The sequence below is a fragment of the Rhea pennata genome, chromosome 3 (genome assembly GCF_028389875.1).
Source record: "Rhea pennata isolate bPtePen1 chromosome 3, bPtePen1.pri, whole genome shotgun sequence".
Classification (NCBI taxonomy): domain Eukaryota; kingdom Metazoa; phylum Chordata; class Aves; order Rheiformes; family Rheidae; genus Rhea; species Rhea pennata.
This window is the reverse complement of record NC_084665.1, coordinates 70,757,900-70,778,158: the sequence shown is the minus strand read 5'-3', so window position 1 is coordinate 70,778,158 and position 20,259 is coordinate 70,757,900. Positions and strand designations below refer to the sequence as shown.

The 20,259-nt window shown below is 36.7% G+C and overlaps 1 protein-coding gene across 5 annotated transcripts in view; it reads left to right on the top strand.

Moving 5' to 3' along the window:
- The first annotated feature begins 5,550 nt into the window (after positions 1 to 5,550).
- Positions 5,551 to 20,259, top strand: part of TRMT11 (tRNA methyltransferase 11 homolog) — a 32,644-nt gene continuing 17,935 nt past the window's right edge. For 2 of the 5 annotated variants that reach the window (XM_062572578.1, XM_062572580.1), the window contains exons 1-7: positions 8,756 to 8,857; positions 12,573 to 12,638; positions 13,407 to 13,480; positions 15,132 to 15,213; positions 15,308 to 15,400; positions 16,385 to 16,519; positions 18,262 to 18,418. In XM_062572578.1, coding sequence (XP_062428562.1) covers positions 8,759 to 8,857; positions 12,573 to 12,638; positions 13,407 to 13,480; positions 15,132 to 15,213; positions 15,308 to 15,400; positions 16,385 to 16,519; positions 18,262 to 18,418 — 706 coding nt within the window. In that variant the 5' untranslated portion in view covers positions 8,756 to 8,758. Of the gene's footprint in view, positions 5,576 to 8,755; positions 8,858 to 12,572; positions 12,639 to 13,406; positions 13,481 to 15,131; positions 15,214 to 15,307; positions 15,401 to 16,384; positions 16,520 to 18,261; positions 18,419 to 20,259 lie in introns of those variants that run through there. The other 3 variants (XM_062572582.1, XM_062572581.1, XM_062572583.1) reach the window with 3 other exon arrangements.

The following is a 20,259-nucleotide window of genomic DNA, read 5'->3' as shown; positions in this document are numbered from 1 at the left end:
TCCTTTTATCTCTGAAGGATTGCTGTGTATAAATAAAGGTGAGCTATAGCTCTGCCTTGTATATTATTACTTTCATAAACTTCTGTTACATTTGAGAAGAGTCCACTAATGACTGTACTGTAAAGGTAAGATCAGGATATAATCTAGCTTCCAAGACCTTTGATGATAAACAAGATGGAAAGCATTCAACTCATCTCTGACACTAGCAGACAGCCCTCAAACTAGTTCAAATAGGAAAGTGTAATTATAAAAGGAGCTGTGTTAATTACTGAGATGAACAGCACTACTCAGTATCTCATTAGTGCTTTGCAGCAAAGAAAGAACTGCATTCCACTTCCCTCTGTATTGTCAAGTGTTCTTCCTGGACTCCGAAGATTTTTTTTTTTTTTTAATTAGACCATGGAATATTTTCTGAAGTTCTAGTTCTAATACTTTGAGTATGGGGTGAGAATTGTTGGCCATGCTCTGGAAAATGCAGTCAGCAGACTCCATTAATGGTATTTGCCTTTTTCTACAGCAGCCTTATGATTTTTAAAATTCCAAAATATTTTCTGGAGCATTCCAATAAGCAAAGGTAGTTAAAAGACTTTTCCTTGGAGAGTCAACTTACTGCCTTTCAGCAGTTTTTATTCTTGGATGCGTGTAAGAGCCTGAGCAGCAGAGGAAAGTTGCTTAGCCACTACTCATGGGTCTTGTTCTTTGATCCAGTATTAGTCCGGGGAAAAGCAGCTTTTTTGGCTATGTGTACAAGCTTTATTTGTACTCTTTTGCTCAATTGTTTTACAGAAACTACCAAACTAATACAAGCCCGGAGAATAATGCTTTTATGATGAAGTACTGCTTGCTACTTCTTGAAAGTGAAGCAGAAACACATACAATGCTGTTAAGTGTAATAATAATAATAATAATAAAGTCTTCAAGCATTTAACTAAGAAAAGCACTTTCAGTGTGATTAAGTGGTAATAGATCTTAAGGCCATTCAGAAGTTTTGTTAAGCATGAGTTACAAATAAAAGCATAAAATGGAAAAACTTAGGAAAATCATATTTGAAATCTGTCAGACTAGGAAACAGTAAAACCCTGCATTAGAAGGAAACATCTGCTCTCATGTCAAACTGATGTGCAATATTTATTGAAGTCCTGAAAGTATTTTCAGTGTTTCACAAGACAAAATACAGAAAATCCCTGTACAATTTATAGTCTAAAATCCATGTAGAATAGAAAGGCTTCAGCTGGAAGAAGAGGAAAGACTACTGAGGGAGCTGACTGGCTTACTACAAAACAAGAGAAGTTTTAGAGATTTGAAGAGTTGAAAGTGACTTGATAGGGCAAGAACACTTAGAAGGTCAAAGTTCACTTACTACTACAAATAAGTGGTAGTACTAACATAAATTTGTGTCTAACACTTCTTGTGAAAATGACGTATTAGATTAGCTGTTCCATTTACTGTAGTGGTGGCCTATTGCATAAAAGTTCAAAAACACTCATCTCCAGATGCCAGTGTCTTCTCTACATGGCAGATGATGAAGCAGAATTTTCCCTAGCTTGCAAAGTAGGAGCTGAGTCCAGTCTTGTCCACTAGGTAAGATGTATGCCTGACTGTAAAGGCTTCAGGAGTAATTTTTATTCTTAAGTAGGTGTATCAGTGGAGATACCAATCAATTGCACTTATCCTTTAGACTTCTTTTGGAGTAATGGCTATTGCTGAAAGCAGGAGATTTGTCAGCCTATGAGCTGACCCAATCTGGCAGCTTTCTGGTGTTGATGACGTTGCGTATCTAAGCATAATAGAAAGATAGCAGTCACTCTTTATAGAATGCTCATTTATAGCTGGCAGATAGGAAATTTGGCCGTATGATTATTTAAAAAAATCTATCCCTAAAGAAATTATCTCTCTGATACTAGTTCTTGGATTTATCCAGAATATGATAGGGCAAGTTTGTTATAGTTACTCACAAAGTTGGTTTGACGATTTAATTAGGGCATAGTATGCTTTTCTATGTTTTGATACTAATCAGGGGTACATTCACATCTCTTACAGATGGACCTTCATTACATTTACAGCTCTTGCAGAGACACCTAGCAATAATAAGAAAGAGTGCAACAGAGACTGTAAGTACCTAACATTGACTGCATACACAGCAGTTGAAGGCCAGATTTCTGTGGTTTAACTCTCTAAGCCAGTTTTAAATAAGAACTTTTAAGTCTGCATGAGCTGCATTTGCATCTTCGTTGAGGCCATGTGCAGCCTGAGTATCCTACATGTTTTCTAGGAATAATGTATTATTTTTCCTGATGCTGTCATACTGCTAGTGATACTTGAATTGCCTGATATTGCTTCCTACAAATTACAAACTAATGTTACAGCAGAATCAACTGGAGTTAAAATTAAACAAACCATATCCTATAGTTGTATTTTAACAATTTTGAGATGGATTTTGAAATTAATTTTTGTACAGTGTGTACCTAAGCTTTATCTAGTGGGAACTGAAATCCACTGAGGCGTGCTCATGTCATTTTGGCAAGAAATTGATTCTTTTTGAAAAACACAGCATTTGAAATGTATTAAATGCAGTGTCTGGTGCAGCATGTATCCCCCAGTTTCCAAAAGTTTAAAATTATGTGATGATAAAACCAATCCTTTGTTTCCCCTTCTATACTATATCTAGCTCCCCTGTTCCTCAGATATACTTATTTTGGCACCTTCCTTTTTCCCCTATTTTCTGTTCTTCTAATTACCTTTTCTCTAGGAAAAGGAGACAGAGGGATAATATAAATTATATTTTCTATTTGTTCAGTGAACAAAAAATGTGTTTTGATGCAAATCTCTATTTGACAAAAACATAAAAAAATCAGGCTTTTTGCAAAAAGACATCTTTTATATAATTAGTATAAAAGAATTTAATCACATTTACCATGTTCATAATTTATATTCCCAACATCCTTTTGAGGCAATAGAATATTCTTATTTTAAAAACCCATTAAGTAGTACAGTTAGCACCACATCAGAGCTTTCACCACGTAAGAACTTTTATTTAAGCTGGTAAAAAACAGAATTTGCTATTCCCAATGGATATAGATTTCTTGGTGGGAACTATTATAAACATAGCTCCTGAATATTAGCACAACTCTGCCTGACCAAGTGAGGTATGCAGCATCAGTGCTATATTTTTATTTATGCATTTGGCACTCCAGGATCTCTACTCTGTAAACAACATCGCTACATTTTGTTGAAAGAAGATGTTTTTTTCTTTTGACCAATACACAGTGCGCCAACCAATTAGCTGCATCTAATTCTCTGCACCAACAGTTTCCATTCTCTTTCATTTATGTTGTGGCATCCCACTTTCCAAGAATAAACATGGTCAAATTTCCCCAAAAGGCTCCAAAGCTTTCTGAACTTCTAGAGAATGAAGCAGCATTAGGAGAACAGAACAGGTAAAAGTGGTGTGAGATACAAAGAGGAAAAAGAACAAGAGACACAGGAAAGCCTTGGAGAAGATATGATGGTAAGAATAGACTATTAAATACCAGAACTAGTGCAGCTCTGCAGAATACATGAAAGATACAGTTAATTTAGGAACTATGTAATATCCTTGCTGTATGTTCTGTAGATCCTTAAGCAAGTGGTATTTCTGTAAATGTGGGAATTTTCATATACTTCCTGAAAGTCAGTAAAACTTCCATTTATTTAACTTCACTATTGGAAATTAATTAAACTTTTGCTATAGATCAAGCTTTTTTTTTTTTTTTTTTTTTTTTTTTAAGAAGTATATGAATTCCTACAGAAATATTTGTTTAAAATCTGTGTTTTACCATAAAAATCCTCCACACAGTGAGTATTTCACAGCCTTCAAGAATCTGTATTATACTGTAGCAAATTAGTAATTTAGAATTTCAGCTACCTAAAGCAATAAGCCAGCAGAGACATTTAAAGAACCACATACAATGGATGATAATAATGAAAGGACAATCCATTGGAAAAGTAATAGATGAGTGATTTCTGTCCATAATATCTACCATTTTTATGAAAATATTTTTCATTCTTCTTACCAATTTTCTCTTCTGCTCATGTCCCATTAATTAGCTGAGTTGAAATTCTGTAATGAAAACCTCTTTCAAGATGGTATCTAGATATGTTCTTTCCAAATGGAAACATGCAGCAGAATTCATCAGATGACAAAGCCTTATTCTAGTAAAGTGATGATCACATCATCATCTTTTCCTTGCCAAAGCATTTCACCTTCAAAATGAACCAGACCATGTTTTCTGGCTCTCAACAAGATCCCCACTACTTTATTGGAAATAGTCACATATGTTTCAAACAGCTGCCGGAATGTCACACTCACATGTCCATCTTCTCCCTTCTCTCCAGTGCTTCTTATGATCAAACACAGCTCTTCCACTTCCTTCCCCACGTGCGAGTGGGCATCCTTCCCCCTCTGCTCTGTTTTAGACCCTTCAGGGGGTCTCCCATAGGTAGGATCTCCTCTGTGAGTATGCACAGGTTTAGATGCAAGCCTCTCATTGTTGCTGAACGGGTTCTTTCTCTGATACTCAATCTGATCCTCTGCCCAGGTCTGCCAGCTTTTTCTTAGGTCACCCACCGCACTGGTAATTTTAGCACTCTGCCCTTTATCCTCCTCCATTTCTTAAAAATGTTTTATGGCACTCAAGCAGAAACCAAATCAATTATTGTAAGTATGGGTGTTGTGTCCACTGTGAGCTATGAGGAGGAAAAAAAATTAAGATCAGCCTTTACACAAGAAAAGACTTCTAATAATTTCTGTAAGTTTTTCCTGAATGAGAGGCTAGGCTACTGAAAAAGACATTAAATAGCTGAACATTTTGTTAAGCCCACTCATAACCGCAGCAATCAAGAAAGTAAAAGGGGTTCAGCTAAACTTCTGAAGTCAAGTAAGTAATATATGTCACTAAGTTAAACTTGCAAGCTTCCAAGACATATAATTCCACCCAGTTTTCAGACATAGACCTATGATACGTGCCCTGTAGTCTTTGTACATAAATGTAGTGCGATATTTACTTACTTTTCATGCAATGACTCCTTTTAAAGAACTTTATCCTTCTATTTTGCAGCCCAGTATTCTTTCCAGATAATCTCATCCAGTGTTGGTTGACCTGTTCAGTACAGGCTTAATGACAAGCGAGAGAGCAAACCATTCCTCAAGAGCCAGTGCACCAATCCAGAGAGAGGGGTGGGCATCTTCTCCCCTGCCTGCGCATTTACTAAAGGTGGAGAAAACCAAGCTATGCTTACAAGGTTCCCACAGATTATGACAGTTATATACAGAAAACATCATCTTGGAGCTGCAACAGAGATATGCAGTAAAAATGGTGATTTTTCTCATCAAACATTGAAAAAAAAGTAAAATTCCAGTCAACTATTGTGGTACCATCTAAAACACTGTATTTAGTAAAGAACATAAAACCAGAACAGATAGTTCTCCCTTAAAAGGCTGTGCTGCACAGCAATGTCTGCCTAGCAAAACCTATAGTGCAGGCACAGCAGACAAAGAAGTTTGTATGGGAGAGATGAAAATGTCAGTCTCATTCAGGTAAATAGGCTACCCTATATATATGTGTGTGTATATATATATTATATATATATATAAAATAAAATGTACACAGAGTGGATTCTATGTGCAGAATGTAATTATTCTGAGCAATTAGGAGATTGTTTATATAGAGATTTGATTGTGTTATAACTATATCTTTTCTAAATCATATATACTTGCACTGTTAAAATATACAAACTAGAATTTCCATATAATATATTACTAGTACTGGTATTTTTCTGACAGATTTGTAGATAAAATAGAGAATTACTGCAGGCTTTTCTGTGGGAGAGAAGACAGAAATACTGATAATTAAATTATAGATTGTACATTTCTAAAAATTGTTTTCTTAAAAAATAAGGTTTCACTGTTATTATGGTCCATATTTAAATTTTAATACTGCTTCATATAAACTCCATTAACACAGAAAGTCACAGAGTTCCCCAAATCCCTCAGCATGATGTGTAAGTCATTGCTTTTGTTGTGTTTTGACTCTAAAACAGTGCATGGGGTGGGCAGAAGATAGCGACACAATGGCTGTGAAACAGAACTGAGAAAGATAAAAAAACAGCACACATTAAATAATGACTTTTCATTCACAGTCTTTCACTTTTAAATTGAAACTCATGATCATCACATGATCCAGTTATATTTATCATGCGAGAAGGGTGGTTAGTTCTAGGTTCCTGGATAAATTCCAATTGGAGTAATTATACTTTGTGTACTTAAAATTCTCCTGAAGGCTAAAAGGGATATATTGTTCTTCCTTTCCCTTCCTAAAACAGTTATGTAACATGGTTGACTTAAGATGACTACCAAATTCCACTCTAAAAAACTGCTCTAATGTTACTGAAAAGAATCAAGTAATATACGTTAAGTTTATAAATGCAGAGTCTGAAAATCACTTGGTTTTATGACAGGATCGAATACTCTGTAACTTTTATTAATGTACAAGCATTTTCAAACTATGCTGAGCTGCATGTTCTTTATAGAGACTCTGTACCAGTAACTCATCAGAACTTTCTCGAATGGAAGCTGTACAGCTAGCTATACAGCTAACACATTTAAAGCAAAACAGACTGGAAAATAAAAGCAGTCATCTTCCACTAAATTGCTTTTGCAATTCGAAGATTTTGTAAACAATCCCAGAGTAGCTGGATTTGTCAGCAATTTAACAATGTGTTTATTACTAGGTTTCAGCATTAAATTGCTGAGATGAAGAGGAAGAATCTACATTTACTTCTTTTCTCACTCTTCAGTGACTATCTAGGACAGTCACAATTAGATGTCAGTTCACATTTAGATTGTTTTCTTATCAATCATCAGGGCCAAAGCTTCGTAACAAACTTCAATTTTGAATACTACAGGAAAAGATCAGAAAACAAGAGAAGCTCTAGTATGAGATTATTAAGATATATAAAGAATGCAGCCTCTTACAGGTCATGAGCAAAATCTTAACCATCTAGGAAAAAAAGCTATCCTAAATCAGCACAGAAACTAAAAAAATGTGAGTTAAATGCTGAGCTGGCCTGGTCCTAATAAAAGGCTTACTGAAATCTGGATAAGCCGAACCTTTCAGATCAACGTAACAGAGGGATCAGTGAGGAGAGGATTTTAGTTATCAAGCCTAGATGTTAAGAAAATAAAACACAGCAAAAATTAACCTGCAATACAAAAAAATGATTTTTTTTCCTGCTGGATAGTAACACCTCTGTCACTTTCCTGAGAATCTGTTTCTCTTCTCTATTTGCTTCTACACCCACGTCACAGCCATGACCTCCTTCCCATGGAAAAATGAAAATGACTCTTTGGTGTCTGTTAATGTTATCCAACTATCTGCTCTATCAATGCCAACAAGGAAAGGTTATTGCTGCACAACCAGAAAGACACGTAAAAAACCTACAAGATGCTTCTAGGTATTATAAGGCACTAGAATTATTTGGAACATTTGTATTTAGAGCTTTCAGTATGATACTGAACAAGGAATTCAGAAGGTCTTTACTGCTAAAAAGACTTGACAGACATATTTACACTGTTTTTATCTTTCTAAATATGTCCTACCATTGCTAATAATTAATTGTGTACACTATGTTTCCAGTGGTAGAAGCCCAAGTTTAAATAGTTGCCTGGCCCCAGGAGCTTCTTCTCAGATTTTTCTCAGTTAAAAATCCTTGCAGCAAAGCTAATGAAAACACTACCAGAAAAAGGCCACAAGAGCCAGAAGGCCTGGAAGAAAATACCCAAGAGCAGGTAAGACCTGCTAGACAGCTGTCCTCCATGGATGCAGAAGTGGGGCAGAAGCTACCTCCTCTCCCTCGTGGGGAGAGACCCCCGTGGCCTCAGAGGGCTCCTTCCTTCTTCTGTCAAGAAAGAAATGGATATGCAGACCCCACTGGGGTCAGCTTCCCCAGCGCCAGGAGCTGGCATTACCACCGGTGCAGCAGCCTCCTGCTGTCAAGCCAGGAGAAGGCAGGTGGGTGGCTCACCTGGGGAGGCTGGTCCCAGGCCACCTCGCAGCTGTGCCAGAGGACAGCCTGGTGCTGCTATCTCCCACCAGCAACTTGGCCAGCACATCTCCCTGGCCTGCTCAAGGGCAGCACTGGGCTCCAAACCTCTCTGCTGTGTTTCCTCTTCCCAGCACCCCTCAAACACGAACAACGGCTTGGCGGCACAACCTGGTGCTCGAGGCAGCAGGGGCTGTTCCCTTTCACACCTAGCCTTCCGCTGGGCTCCCCAGGGGGGCTGCGGGCCAGGAAAGAGAAGCAAGACAGGCTGTTCCCAAAACTGCAGCTGGGCAAAGAGGCTTTATTAGCATCAGGGATAAAGACGCTGTCCTGGATATGCACGCTCTCTCCAATTTAAGCTCTGGGATAAGAGGAAAACTTCTGCTGCAGCCCCTGAGGGAGAACATGTCTTCTGAAGCTTGCTCTCCCCGAGGCAGCTGCTTTTACAGGACGTGCAACCTCCTTCTCGCGCTTAGGCGCCCCGCACAGGAGGAAAAAAAGGAAGGAAAAGAAAAAAAAAAAAGAAAAAAAAAAAGAAAAAAAAAGAAAGAAAAAAGAAAGAAAAGAAAGGAGGAACAGGGAGGGGACACCACCCCTTCCAGGGCTCTCTGGTACCCGCCTCCTCGGCGCGAGGCCCGCCCTGCGGGGCCCGTGGCGCCCCGCGCACGCCCGGCGGCGCATGCGGCGCGGAGAGGGGCCGGACATGGCGGCGCCGGCGCCCGCGCTGCGCCGCTACCTGCTGCTGCTGGCGCAAGAGCACCTCGAGTTCCGCCTACCGGTGAGGGCCGCGCCCGCGCGGCGGGAGCGCTGCGCGGGGCAGGGCCGCGGCGCGGCCGTTGGGCAGCGCGCGCCGGGGGCGGCGGGCGGCCGTTGGCGGGGAGGGGCAGTCGCCGTTGGTCCGCGCTCGCGCGGGGGGGAGGGCGCCTCCATCAGTACTTCCTACCCTTTGCGCAGTAGCGAATGGCTTCTTAGGGTTCCGTTGTCTTGTCTTTTTTCCCCCATACCCTTATAGTGGGCTTCGCCCCCCCCTTCTTTAGTCTCTCCTTTTCTTTCTTTCTTTTTTTTCCCCCTCTCTTATTTTTTTTAAGGAGGTACTTTCCTTGCTCTTAGGGTGTATTCTGTGTTTCCTTATGAGGTCTTGTCTGCTTGGAAAGAACAGAGGACTGAAGCACAAACGATTTCTCAGGAGACTTTAGAGCAGAGATGGGCTGCCGTCAAAGTGGTTGGAGACTCTAGATTAGAAATGGGAACTTGGAGGAAAAAAAAACAGCTTATGGAAACGGATCTAAGGTTCTAGTTTGGTGACAAATGCTTTTTTGTTCTTTTAAAACTCTGTGGTGGATCCTGCCTGCGTGATGTAGATATTGAAGTGGTCCATCCTATTGTCATGATTTTCAAAGTCTTTAATATATTTATGGAACTATGTGAGGTAGGAAAGCATGAAATCTCCATTTTCTAGATGAAGGTTTAAGGAACAGAGAGAATGTGACTTCTTTGAAGTCCTCAGGCCCACAGTGTAGGCAGGGATTGCACGGAGGCCTCCAAGACCTAAGCCAGCTTCCCTTCTCCTCTGTGCCAGAGATACAGAAGATTGCTTGCTTTTGACTTTGGAGCATTTATTTCTATGTGATCAGGACAGGTCATGCCATAATGACTGAACTGGGATCAGAATGATCATATTATGTGTGAAGTTTGGGAGCAAACAAGTAATTTTTAAAGAACTGGAAGGAAAAACTTCTTCCCTGTGAGAGTGACAGAGCACTGGAACAGGTTGCCCAGAGAGATTGTGGAGTCTCCTTTTCTGGAGATACTCAAAGCCTGCCTGGATGCAACCCTGTGCAATGTTCTCTAGGTAACCCTGCTTGAGCAGTGGGGTTGAACTAGATGATCTCCAGAGGTCTCTTCCAACTTCAACCATTCTGTGATTCTGTGATTTTATGAACTGCAGATGTACTTTTCTTTGACAATTCCAAGAGATATAGTTGGTTGTAAAATAGGGGTGCAGATTTTGTTCTCTCATTCTGAACTGTTTTTCTCTTACTAAATGATAATGCTTGAACACATTAAAAAAATTTATAATTTATCAGAAGCTCTCTGGTATTCTTGATGCATCTCTGCATGTAGTTAGGCATATTCTCCATTTTTATGTTTATTTTTTAAAAAAAGTTCTGTTTGTGAACTTAATTTGTGACTTTAAGTGATCACTTGGAGAGACTGCACACTGTAATGTGTTTTGATCTGGTGCATATTCTTTTGGTACTGTCTTGAAGAGCTAGTAATATGATATCCAGGATAATATATTGTTGTTTAAAATAGTGCTGTAATGTTAGATTGTTTTATTAGAATTGGTAGGTCATCTGTACATCTATTATATGAAGAGCATTGCATCACCTTATTTATTTTCATTCTTTTCATTAAGACTTTCTGTTGTGTATTATTGTTGATTAATTGCTTTTTGGGATTAGAACTATAGAATCATAGAACATAAATTTATTTCCTTTTATATGTTATTCACCCAATATTTCTTTAGGCAGGTCATCGGAGCAAATAAGAGACATATGAAGCATACAAAGTTTTTATTTTGTTCCTCAAGTTTGTAGTTTCTCTTGATTGATACTGCTACTGAAGGATGTAGTCATATTTCTCTTTTGCTCTACACTTGTGTCTGTTCAACTATGTGTTTGGCCATGTGATGAGCTGCATTAGGGAACTGATTTGTTTGAAGATTAACTCCCTGAAAAAAGCACATGATTTTCAGTCAGATCAATCACCTACTTGTATCTCTCATGCTTGCACATGAGAGACAGACTACTTTTTTTCTGTCAGTGGTGGGTCACAATAGCTGAAGGTGTTCATTGAAAGCTACATTTGTTACTGAGTGTAGAATAAATCACTGTTTCGTATTTCTTAGCCTATAAGAAACTGAGCTTGGTATTCATGGATTTTTTTTTTTTTTTTTTTTTAATTTATTTAAGATCAGCTATTGAAAGATTATATAACTCGTTTGTTATCCCAGCACAACTCATCTATTAATGGAGAGGCATTTGTCAAGCATGTTCTTAAACCTCTTCAGGCAAATCTGTTTCAGTGCTTTACTGTTGGAAAGTCCTCCTAACTTCTAATCCAGAAATCTGCTGTGATCTGGACCCCGTTGCTTTTTTCTTTTCCTCAGTAAACATCAAAACCAGATTATTGCCTTTTCATGTGTAGAGATCATGGTTATGTTACTCTTCATTTCTCTTAAATCTTTCCTCACAGCCCATGTTTTATAGACTTCTGACTCTTGTCCCTTCTCTTCCTGTCACTTTCCTCTAAACAGTATCTACAGAAATATATGAAGATGTTGCCAAATTGTGATAAAATCTCATGTATTTGTGCTGTCCCAGGACCACGCAATGAAATATGTGCGAGCTTTTGTTTTCTGGAGCAAGTGGCCTGTTTTTTCCAGAAATCTTTATCTACTTTCTACATAAATGGAGGGATGGAAGTGAATGGGATAGCATGCTAAAACCGTATATTAGACTTATCTAGGCATTTTTCCTATGTTTGGGGGCATATTTATGATAATCCTTTTATTTGCCCACTCACTTCAAATATTAGTCAACATATTTTTTTTTCCTTGTTCTACTGGCAGTAGTAATCTGAGGCTACAGCTTCAGGTGAAGGTTCCGTTAGAAATATCCCTGATGTTTATGTTGTTATTTAAATTCAAAAGCCTTTTTAGTGGGTGTTTTTTTTTTAATTATTACTTACTAGTTTGTTTCTCAGAGGTTTGTTTTCCTTGTTCAATTTATTGCCTCTGATTCAGTTTACTAGGAAAGAGACACATACTGAAGAAAACTGTTGACAAAGCTCTAAGCAAGGAAGTAATAAAAGAGAAATTAATTCTTAATGATGAACCCAACCAAAGTCCAGAAGGTTACTAGTGAGACATCACTTTTGTTTAAATTAGTCAGAAAAATATTTATGAGTGGATGTTCTAGAATAATATTCTAAAAGGAATATTATTGTAAAAGCATAGGATTGAAAACAGCAAGATTTGAGTATTGCAATTTGGCTAACTTCATCATATTTTATTATATACTGTAGAACTTATTATAACCTATCAAAAACTAGTCCTTTTTCAACTGACCTCTGAGCAGGTTGATCAGGTATTTATATACTTAGAGAATCTTTTTTTTTTTTTTTTTTTTTTCAGTTCATAAACAGTACATAAAATTGAATTTCATTGTAAACTTTTACCCCAGCCACAGAATTACTCTAAGTATTTTTCATTGTTGATTCCCACAATAAATCAGTACTAAATAGAATTCTTTTTTCTATTGCTATATCTAAGATTTTACTTACAATCTCTATGGAGGTTGTAGTCTGTGTTACAGTTTATATCATGCTGTTCTATCTCTGAAATTGTGATGTTAGAAAAACACCTCTTGTTTCTTTAAAAAACATTAGTATCTGCTCATATAGCCTGACCTATTACATTTTCACTGTAGGAAATAACGTCTTTGCTCTCACTTTATGGTGGACAGTTCAACAGTCAGCAGGAAATCCGTGTGAATGTAAGTATGGGCGAAATATTTCATCTGAGTGAATTTATGGTATATAAATATGTTCTTTATAATATTTTTATTACGTGTAGGTATCTGAATAATTTTTAAAGTTTCTTAGGAAAATAAGACATCCTCCAAAAAAAGAGTAATTCTGAATTTCAGTGAAGATTTTCAGTTTGATAAAAGATGCACAAAATACAGTTGAGGGCTCCTCCGTTTAAAAATATGAAAAGAAATACTGCCATCTACTGGAAGGCTTTTACTTCTTTTCAGAATAGTTGAACTGTGAAAGTTCAACTGTGTGCATCTCTTTGAATTTGATATTGTCTCTAAATCAATGGTATTGTCCCTAAATCAATGGTTTGACATAACTAGAAAAATGAACCTAAGAAATGATTTTATTCCAGTCTTAATGCTTAGTCAGAGAAGTTATTCAGTTTTAGTTAGTAATCATATGTAGCTAGGTGTTACAATTCTTTAGAGAATGAATATTCTAGGGAAGTGTAAACAAATAATATCTGGCAAGTCAAAGATATGATGGGGAAATGAAATCTGTAATAAAATCTATCAGCCATTCAAGTTAAATATACAATTTCATGTCAAATTATATGTTTCATCCTCATGTTCTCTGTATAGTTAACAGATTTTTCTTCATCTTAAATCTGCATATTCTGTTTTTATAGAGGTAATTTGTATTGCATTACTTAACTCATGTAACACCTTCTGACTAGACATTTGGATTTATTGGATATTCAGATGTGTTTTCTTTTATTTCAGTCTCCATTTTGGATTCTCAATATTCCTTCAGAAGAGATGGCAAGGGGCCTAATGAAACGGACAGTATGCGCAAAGTAAGAGATGAAAAATCTTGTAAATGATAGTGAAAGCTGTTGAAAATTGTTCCACTATACTGTGGCAAATTTTTGTGAAGATTCTTAAAATACATAGTCACTTTAGAAATGAGGAAGCATTGTTGGGATCTGTAGGACTGATTATGTAGAATGCCTGTCTTCTTTACATGGCATAAGATCAGCATAGGATGTTGAAACACTGTTCTTTACTGCAGAGCCAGTATTTGTCTTGAAGTGTTACTGGCTTGAGTAATGTTTAGTTAGTGACTTATTTTAAAATGGTACAGATTTAAAAGTCATTTTCAGCTTTTAACTACTATCATTTTTATCTTTTAAAAGGGAGTGATAGTGATTCCCTGTGTTACCCTCCTAGTGCTGATATCTGAGTCCTCAGTGCAGATTGCTGCAGCAGAGAGGAATCCTTCTAGAAAATTTAAGAGCAAAAGAACATGCCAGAGTGTTAGTGATTACTCCTGCTGCTTTTGGTCATTTATTGATGGTATGAGTAACAAGCTTTTCACTGAGGTTTGAGGGATACCTCCATGTTGTAGTTCACAACCAGAAGCAGCATAACTTTAATGTGGCTATCTGACTGTGCTAACTTCAGTTTGTGGTGTCTGTACTGTCTTGTTCAGAGTTAGTCTGGACATCTCTGCAGTGTTCCATAGTCCTTGTTGAGTGCTTGTGTTACATATCCAATTTTACCTACACTGACTTCAACTGTCCCTTCTTGCCCAAATAAACATACGTATACAAAATTGTACTTATGATAATATGCTTCAAATGGGGAAGAATTGTGCTGGACTTCAAAAAAAGAATTGGAGGCATTAAGAAAGTAAAACATGACAGAACGGCTTGCAGATGATCTCTATACCATCCTCTTTCAACTAATGTCTGCTTATGTATAAGGGATTTATGTAGAAAGCAGAAAACTGGTCCGCTGTTTCCCATCTACTGACTGAAAACCTAGTTGAAGGTGCATCTGCAGCCTTACTCTATGTTTTCACTGTTACTAAGTATTAAAAACCCTGAAGCATGTATTTATGAAAAGAAAAGCACCTCAGGATTTAAGGGGCTTTTCCCGATAGATGTGAAAGTCTAAAAGTACGAAGAGGGCCTGAAGGTGTTAAAAGAGTTTCTTCAATGTTAATAAAATTCAAAGATGAATATTTGGTTCCCAGATATCTGATGATATCATTATGTTATCATATACAAGCTATTACAGTTCCATATCTGTTTTATTCCAGCATAGTGTGACATTTTGAAAGTCTTTTTCAGCCTTTGGTTATCCCACTAAACTGCTAGACACAAATTAATTTTTATCTCACTTGCAAGTATCACTGTTGCAAAGCAGAAAAAAAAATCTGATGATATCCAAGAGCACCAAGACTAAAATTTAACTTTTAGTATATGTTACCAAGCAAAGAAAGCATCACTGAAATATCAGCTCAGGATTTTTAGAAAGGGGGAAAAAAAAGGTTCAGAGCAAAATTTGAGCTTGTGTTAAAGAGGTAAATAGATGCTTCAATACTTCATGTCATAAAGCCTAAATACATTGGACGAGAAGGATTGGTGAAAAGGTGTAAGTTTCTGTAAAGTATCTTTCTTTCCCACCTATATGACTACTGTCTAAAAATCTTGGTATTTTCAGGTCTATATTTGAATTGTGGGGTCATGGCAGATCTGCAGGAGAGCTTTATGCAGCTCTGAAGAGCTATCCAATGGGCAATATGGTATGAATATAAAGAATCTGGATAATATAGTTCTGTAATCACACTGAGTAACACTGGAACTGTACTAACAAAAGTATCCTTGCCCTTTTTTCAGCTTCCGTATCTACAGTCAGACTCTACGTACAAAATACATATTCATACATTTAACAAAACGCTGACCCAAGCAGACAAAATAAAAAAGATAGACGTAAGTGAATGTTTAAAGAAATCTTTAACATTTAATTTCATCTATTCATGCTGTTCATATTCTGTGCTATCAGTTTTGTCTATGTGTTTATGCTTATGTTCAAACTTGGCCTAAAATTATTAAATTCAAATAGCTAGAGTTAGATACTAGATTTAAAAAAATCAGCTACTTGCTCTCCATATTCGATGTTAATAGTTGTAGGATATGGAATAAACCAGTCTAGTGACCTTAGTTGCAATCGGTAGATTGTTCGCTGATTTCCTGTCCTGTCCTTATGCTCTGGTCTGCACTTATTCTGTCCTCCTAGATATAACAATACTTTACTTGAGAAAGATTTCTAAGTTATTGTTAATGTTTGCTTTTCATGTTTTATTTTTATCAATTACTTATTCTGTTTAATTCATTTACTGAGACTGAAATTAACTATTTATAGTAGGGTTTTGTATGGGGCTTAGATTATCATGGAGAATTTCAGAGGAAATTTCTTTAGCTTTTTTGGTTTATGTATATTGAAGGATATACGAAAGTGCGAGGGGAGGTGAATGAAGAAGAAGACAAAGGGAAGGAGAGACCTTTTCTTGTTTGTATAGTTTTAATGTGTTCATGAAGGAATGCTGAGTATGTAAATTGGTGTCGCAGCACATGTCACTGATTTTTTTTTTATCTTGCCATCCATTAGAAGAGTTATTCTTTTAACTTGAAAATTGTGTGATTAAGATATAGAGTTTATTTTCTTGAAAGCTGGATGCTGTTCAGCTAAAGTTATGGATCTAGATTTCTTAAACTTGAATCAGTTGGGCTATCTTTATTCACAAGAAAGGCATTTTAAAAATACAGGGAAAACTGAGAATGCACTTCTAGTAATAATTCATTATTTCTCACAAGTGGACTTTGCTGTTGTTGCTTTGTTTTCTTGGGGTGTATATTTTTAAAAAAGTAAAAAGTTTAAGAATTTATAAACTTTATTTTCCTTTATTAATATAGGCCCTAGAATTTCTGCCATTCAGTGGAAAAGTGAATTTAAAGAGTCCAGAACATGTTTTCTGGATTTTGGAAGATTATGGAATGGACCCTAATAATGTGCCTGAAGAGCCTCTTGATCTGTATTTCGGTAGATGGGTGCGTGAGTACACTTATTTCAGCTTTTACTAGCTGATATTTTCAGGAAGGTCTTCAATTTAGCTTTAAAAATATATGTAAAATTTTAATGGAAACTGATTATACAATTATAGCTGAATATGTTGTTGCATAATATCCTGATACAATTCCTGTAAAACCTTACTGTGAATAGAAAAAAGGAAGTTAATTTAGCTGTTTAAACAGAGGTGGCAAAAAAATAGAAGTTGTATGTGAGAATGTATCTTACTCTTTGCCTTTGTGGAGGGAACTCAACATAGCAGTGAGTCTCTGCACAGCTACAGTGTGTTATTAGATCAACGTGGAATTGCAGCTAAAAGCACCAGTAGCTTGTTTAAGATAGATTTTTATATACACATATATACACATATATACATGGATTTACAGGAGCTGTAGATGGCTTCTGATAAGTTGCATCAGTCTGCTTGAGTCTTCTGTTAGTGCTTAAATTGGTCCTGACAACCACCTCAGTAGAAGGTCTCGGACTGATCTCTGAGACTCTGGACTTTGGTATAGATCTAGCACAAAAGTGGATGCTTGTGTGGGAGGATGATGGTAGTGCTCTGTTCTGCAGTAAAAAATATATATTTTAAAAAAATCTTCTGAAACGTGTCATTTGAGATATTTATTACAAATGTTCTTGCCTGTTGAGCATGCACACATCAAACCTGATGCCTTATCAGGACATTCTGAGGAAATACGATCTGGTCTTTTATACCTTGTGAGGAAAAAGTGGATCCCCAATGGACAACCTTGAAGAATGGCAGTAGCTACTGATGAGGAGAATGTACTCTGGAATGTCCTAGTTCAAGTGCAGTCAGTAGGAAGGAGAACCAATACTGAGGTTGTATGGCTGTAGTCTGAGTTTGTGTTCAGATAAGTATGTAAGTTAGAGGTTCAAGGTACCTTTTAGTGCCTGTGAATATTCTCCTTTCCTGTGATTAAAGCGAAAGTACCCTAAGTTGTGGCAATGCTGCGAAGTGTTGCAGTTGTTGTCCCATTTATCCTGAAGTGTTTAAAAAATAAAAAATAAAACAGTAAAAAACAGGCAAATGTATTTTGTTCAGCCAGTAGGACTGACACTGACCAGATTTGAAGGGTATTTTTGCAGGAGCTTTTGAACATGGTTTGTTCCAAATTACTTTAGTCCTTTTCAACATATTTTGGAAATCTGATGATAAAATGCTCAGAAGCTGAGCCATGTTTGTTTTTCCAGTAAGTTGTAGTCTGTCAACACTATTTTAAATATTGATTTTAAGCATGACAGGAAAGCCAGTGAAGACGGAACTTCTGTGTGATCTTAAGCCTCCGAGTGTATATATGCACACATCTGTGCATGTGTGTGTGTATATATATATATATATATATGAATTTCCACTTCTTAACATCTTGAAATTATTTTAACTCTGACTTGCCAGCAACTGATATTCTGATAACTAGAATAATAGCTGTATTACTAAGATTATTATTTCTTAGAAGAATTTTCACTCCAAATTCCTTAGATAATTTTTTCAAGATAGAGGTCAAAAATACCTAAGTGTTGCACGAAGATATCTCTTGTTTGGACAAAGCTGTGTTATGTTTTCAGGAGGCTGAAAGCAAAGTGTCATATTATGAAATGAAGAGTTACCTGTTTGTTGGATAGTGTCACTAAACAAGCCTATTAGCCTGTCTGCATATCTCTTGCATCTAAGACCTGACAGTGATTTTAAATGTTTCTACAGATTGCAGATGGCCAAAGAGAACTTATTGAGTCCTACAGTGTAAAAAAGAGACACTTCATTGGAAACACTAGCATGGATGCCTGCTTGTCTTTCATTATGGCAAACCATGGGAGAGTAAAACCCAATGATGTTGTATTTGATCCATTTGTCGGAACAGGTATTTTTACTTCTTTCAGGGAAAAACTACAGATTAGAGATTGTGTTACTGCTTGCACCACACTTTTACCAAAACACAGCAGCTTCTAGTGCTTGACTGAGATTGAGATGGTTCTGAAAGCAAAGTAATGATTATAAAATGAAATGTTTATTTATCTTGTAGGGGCTTATTAGGGTGGTGATCAGCTTCACACAGTATAAGCAGATTTGTCAAAAATGTAAAACTATCTTAATCAGTTATTTATGTAACATGACTTGAATACCAATTGCTGTGTGTTACGAACTGCTTAAGACTTAATGTGATTTAGAAATGAAATTTTGGCTCCAGTGTTCCCTTCAGCCAATTTAAAAATATTACATGGAGCACTGTTTTTAGAGGAGACTATTTAGAGCAGCACTGAAGACACTTCTGAGCATGCACAAAATAACAGTTACTAGATTGTAGTGTTCAGTAGTGATCTGTTCGTTGTATTGTTATGTCTTTAGGATGAGCGTTCATACCTGAGCTGAGTTTTTCTTAATTAAGCCAGCAGGGGGAGTGTTTATTCCACATAATACTTTGTGTGGCTTAGAAGTGTTTTTCTGCTGAAGTACACACAGCTGGTTCATAATTGAAATAGAGGTTCCATTGTGTTGGGTTGTGTCATTTAATCATGTAAAGTAGATCATATTAAGCTACCTTCATGAATTTCTTCAAAGGCTTAAGAAAAGGCTGCTTCTGATTTGCTTTTTGATAACCTTTGATCAAGTGTCAGGAAGGCCATATGTGAATGCATACAATTAAATGATAAAATTTATGTTAAGGTTGGGAGGATGAAGAGAATTCATTGAACAAATCGTTCCAAAGATGTTGGGGAAAGAGAAGGCAATATTTCACGGTTGCTCATACGACCTATCTTATTATCATGTGGCTTCTCAGTACCTCAGAAAATAGATCAGGGTTATAATATTTTCAGAAACACAAGTTTCAGTGAGCTCTGTTTTATCTCTAAATTTTGCCCATATACAACTTTATTATGCATGTCAAAAAAACCTCTTGTTTTTTGTACTCTTCTTTCAAGTGCTTGTGTTCTTAGCATAGTTAGTACTTTTTGAAAGGCTGAGGAAATTGAGAAAGTTCCTGTAGCTCTCTTCTAATAATTTCAGTGTCTGAGATTTTTTTTTTCTTTTTACAATAATCTTTTAAACCTACCCCCCTCCCTCCAAAAAAAAAATCTCTGAGAGAATTCATTCTCTTGGTAGTGAAAATTGAGGAAAGAAATAGGAGGGAAAAATTAGAGGAAGAGAAATCACACAGTAGTGGTGAAGCAATAGAAATTTGAGAAATGTATTATGTCTTATGTGATTCAATTCTAAATTGTAAGGAAGGTGCATAATTCTTGCCAAATGGCCTAACAATTTGAATTAAAATTGTTTTTGTTACACTAGATATCTATAATGTGCAGACTTGTAATTTAAGATATGTAGGGACATGAAATGGTGGGTGGCATCCCACTGACCAGTAAGATATATTTATAGGAATACAGTTATTCTTAGTTGGATAGCTTTTATTTTTGCAGCTATTCTTGGTGAATAAAATCCAAGAACGTTATTAGTCTCAGGAGGTCATTTAGAGGATTTTCAAATTTTTCAAGGCGGTGGTGTGCCATCACTGGAATTTTGGAAGGTGGTTCAGAGTTGAGAGTGTTACAGTGAATTTGAACTGATGGCTTTAGAAAGAACAATGTATACAGGACCTGAGGGACACTTTGAAGAAACTGTTGTCCAGAATTCTTATTGGTACAAGTTTAATACCTGACTTGATTTCTTCCTGGTTTTTATGCCAAACAGGTAAATATTACA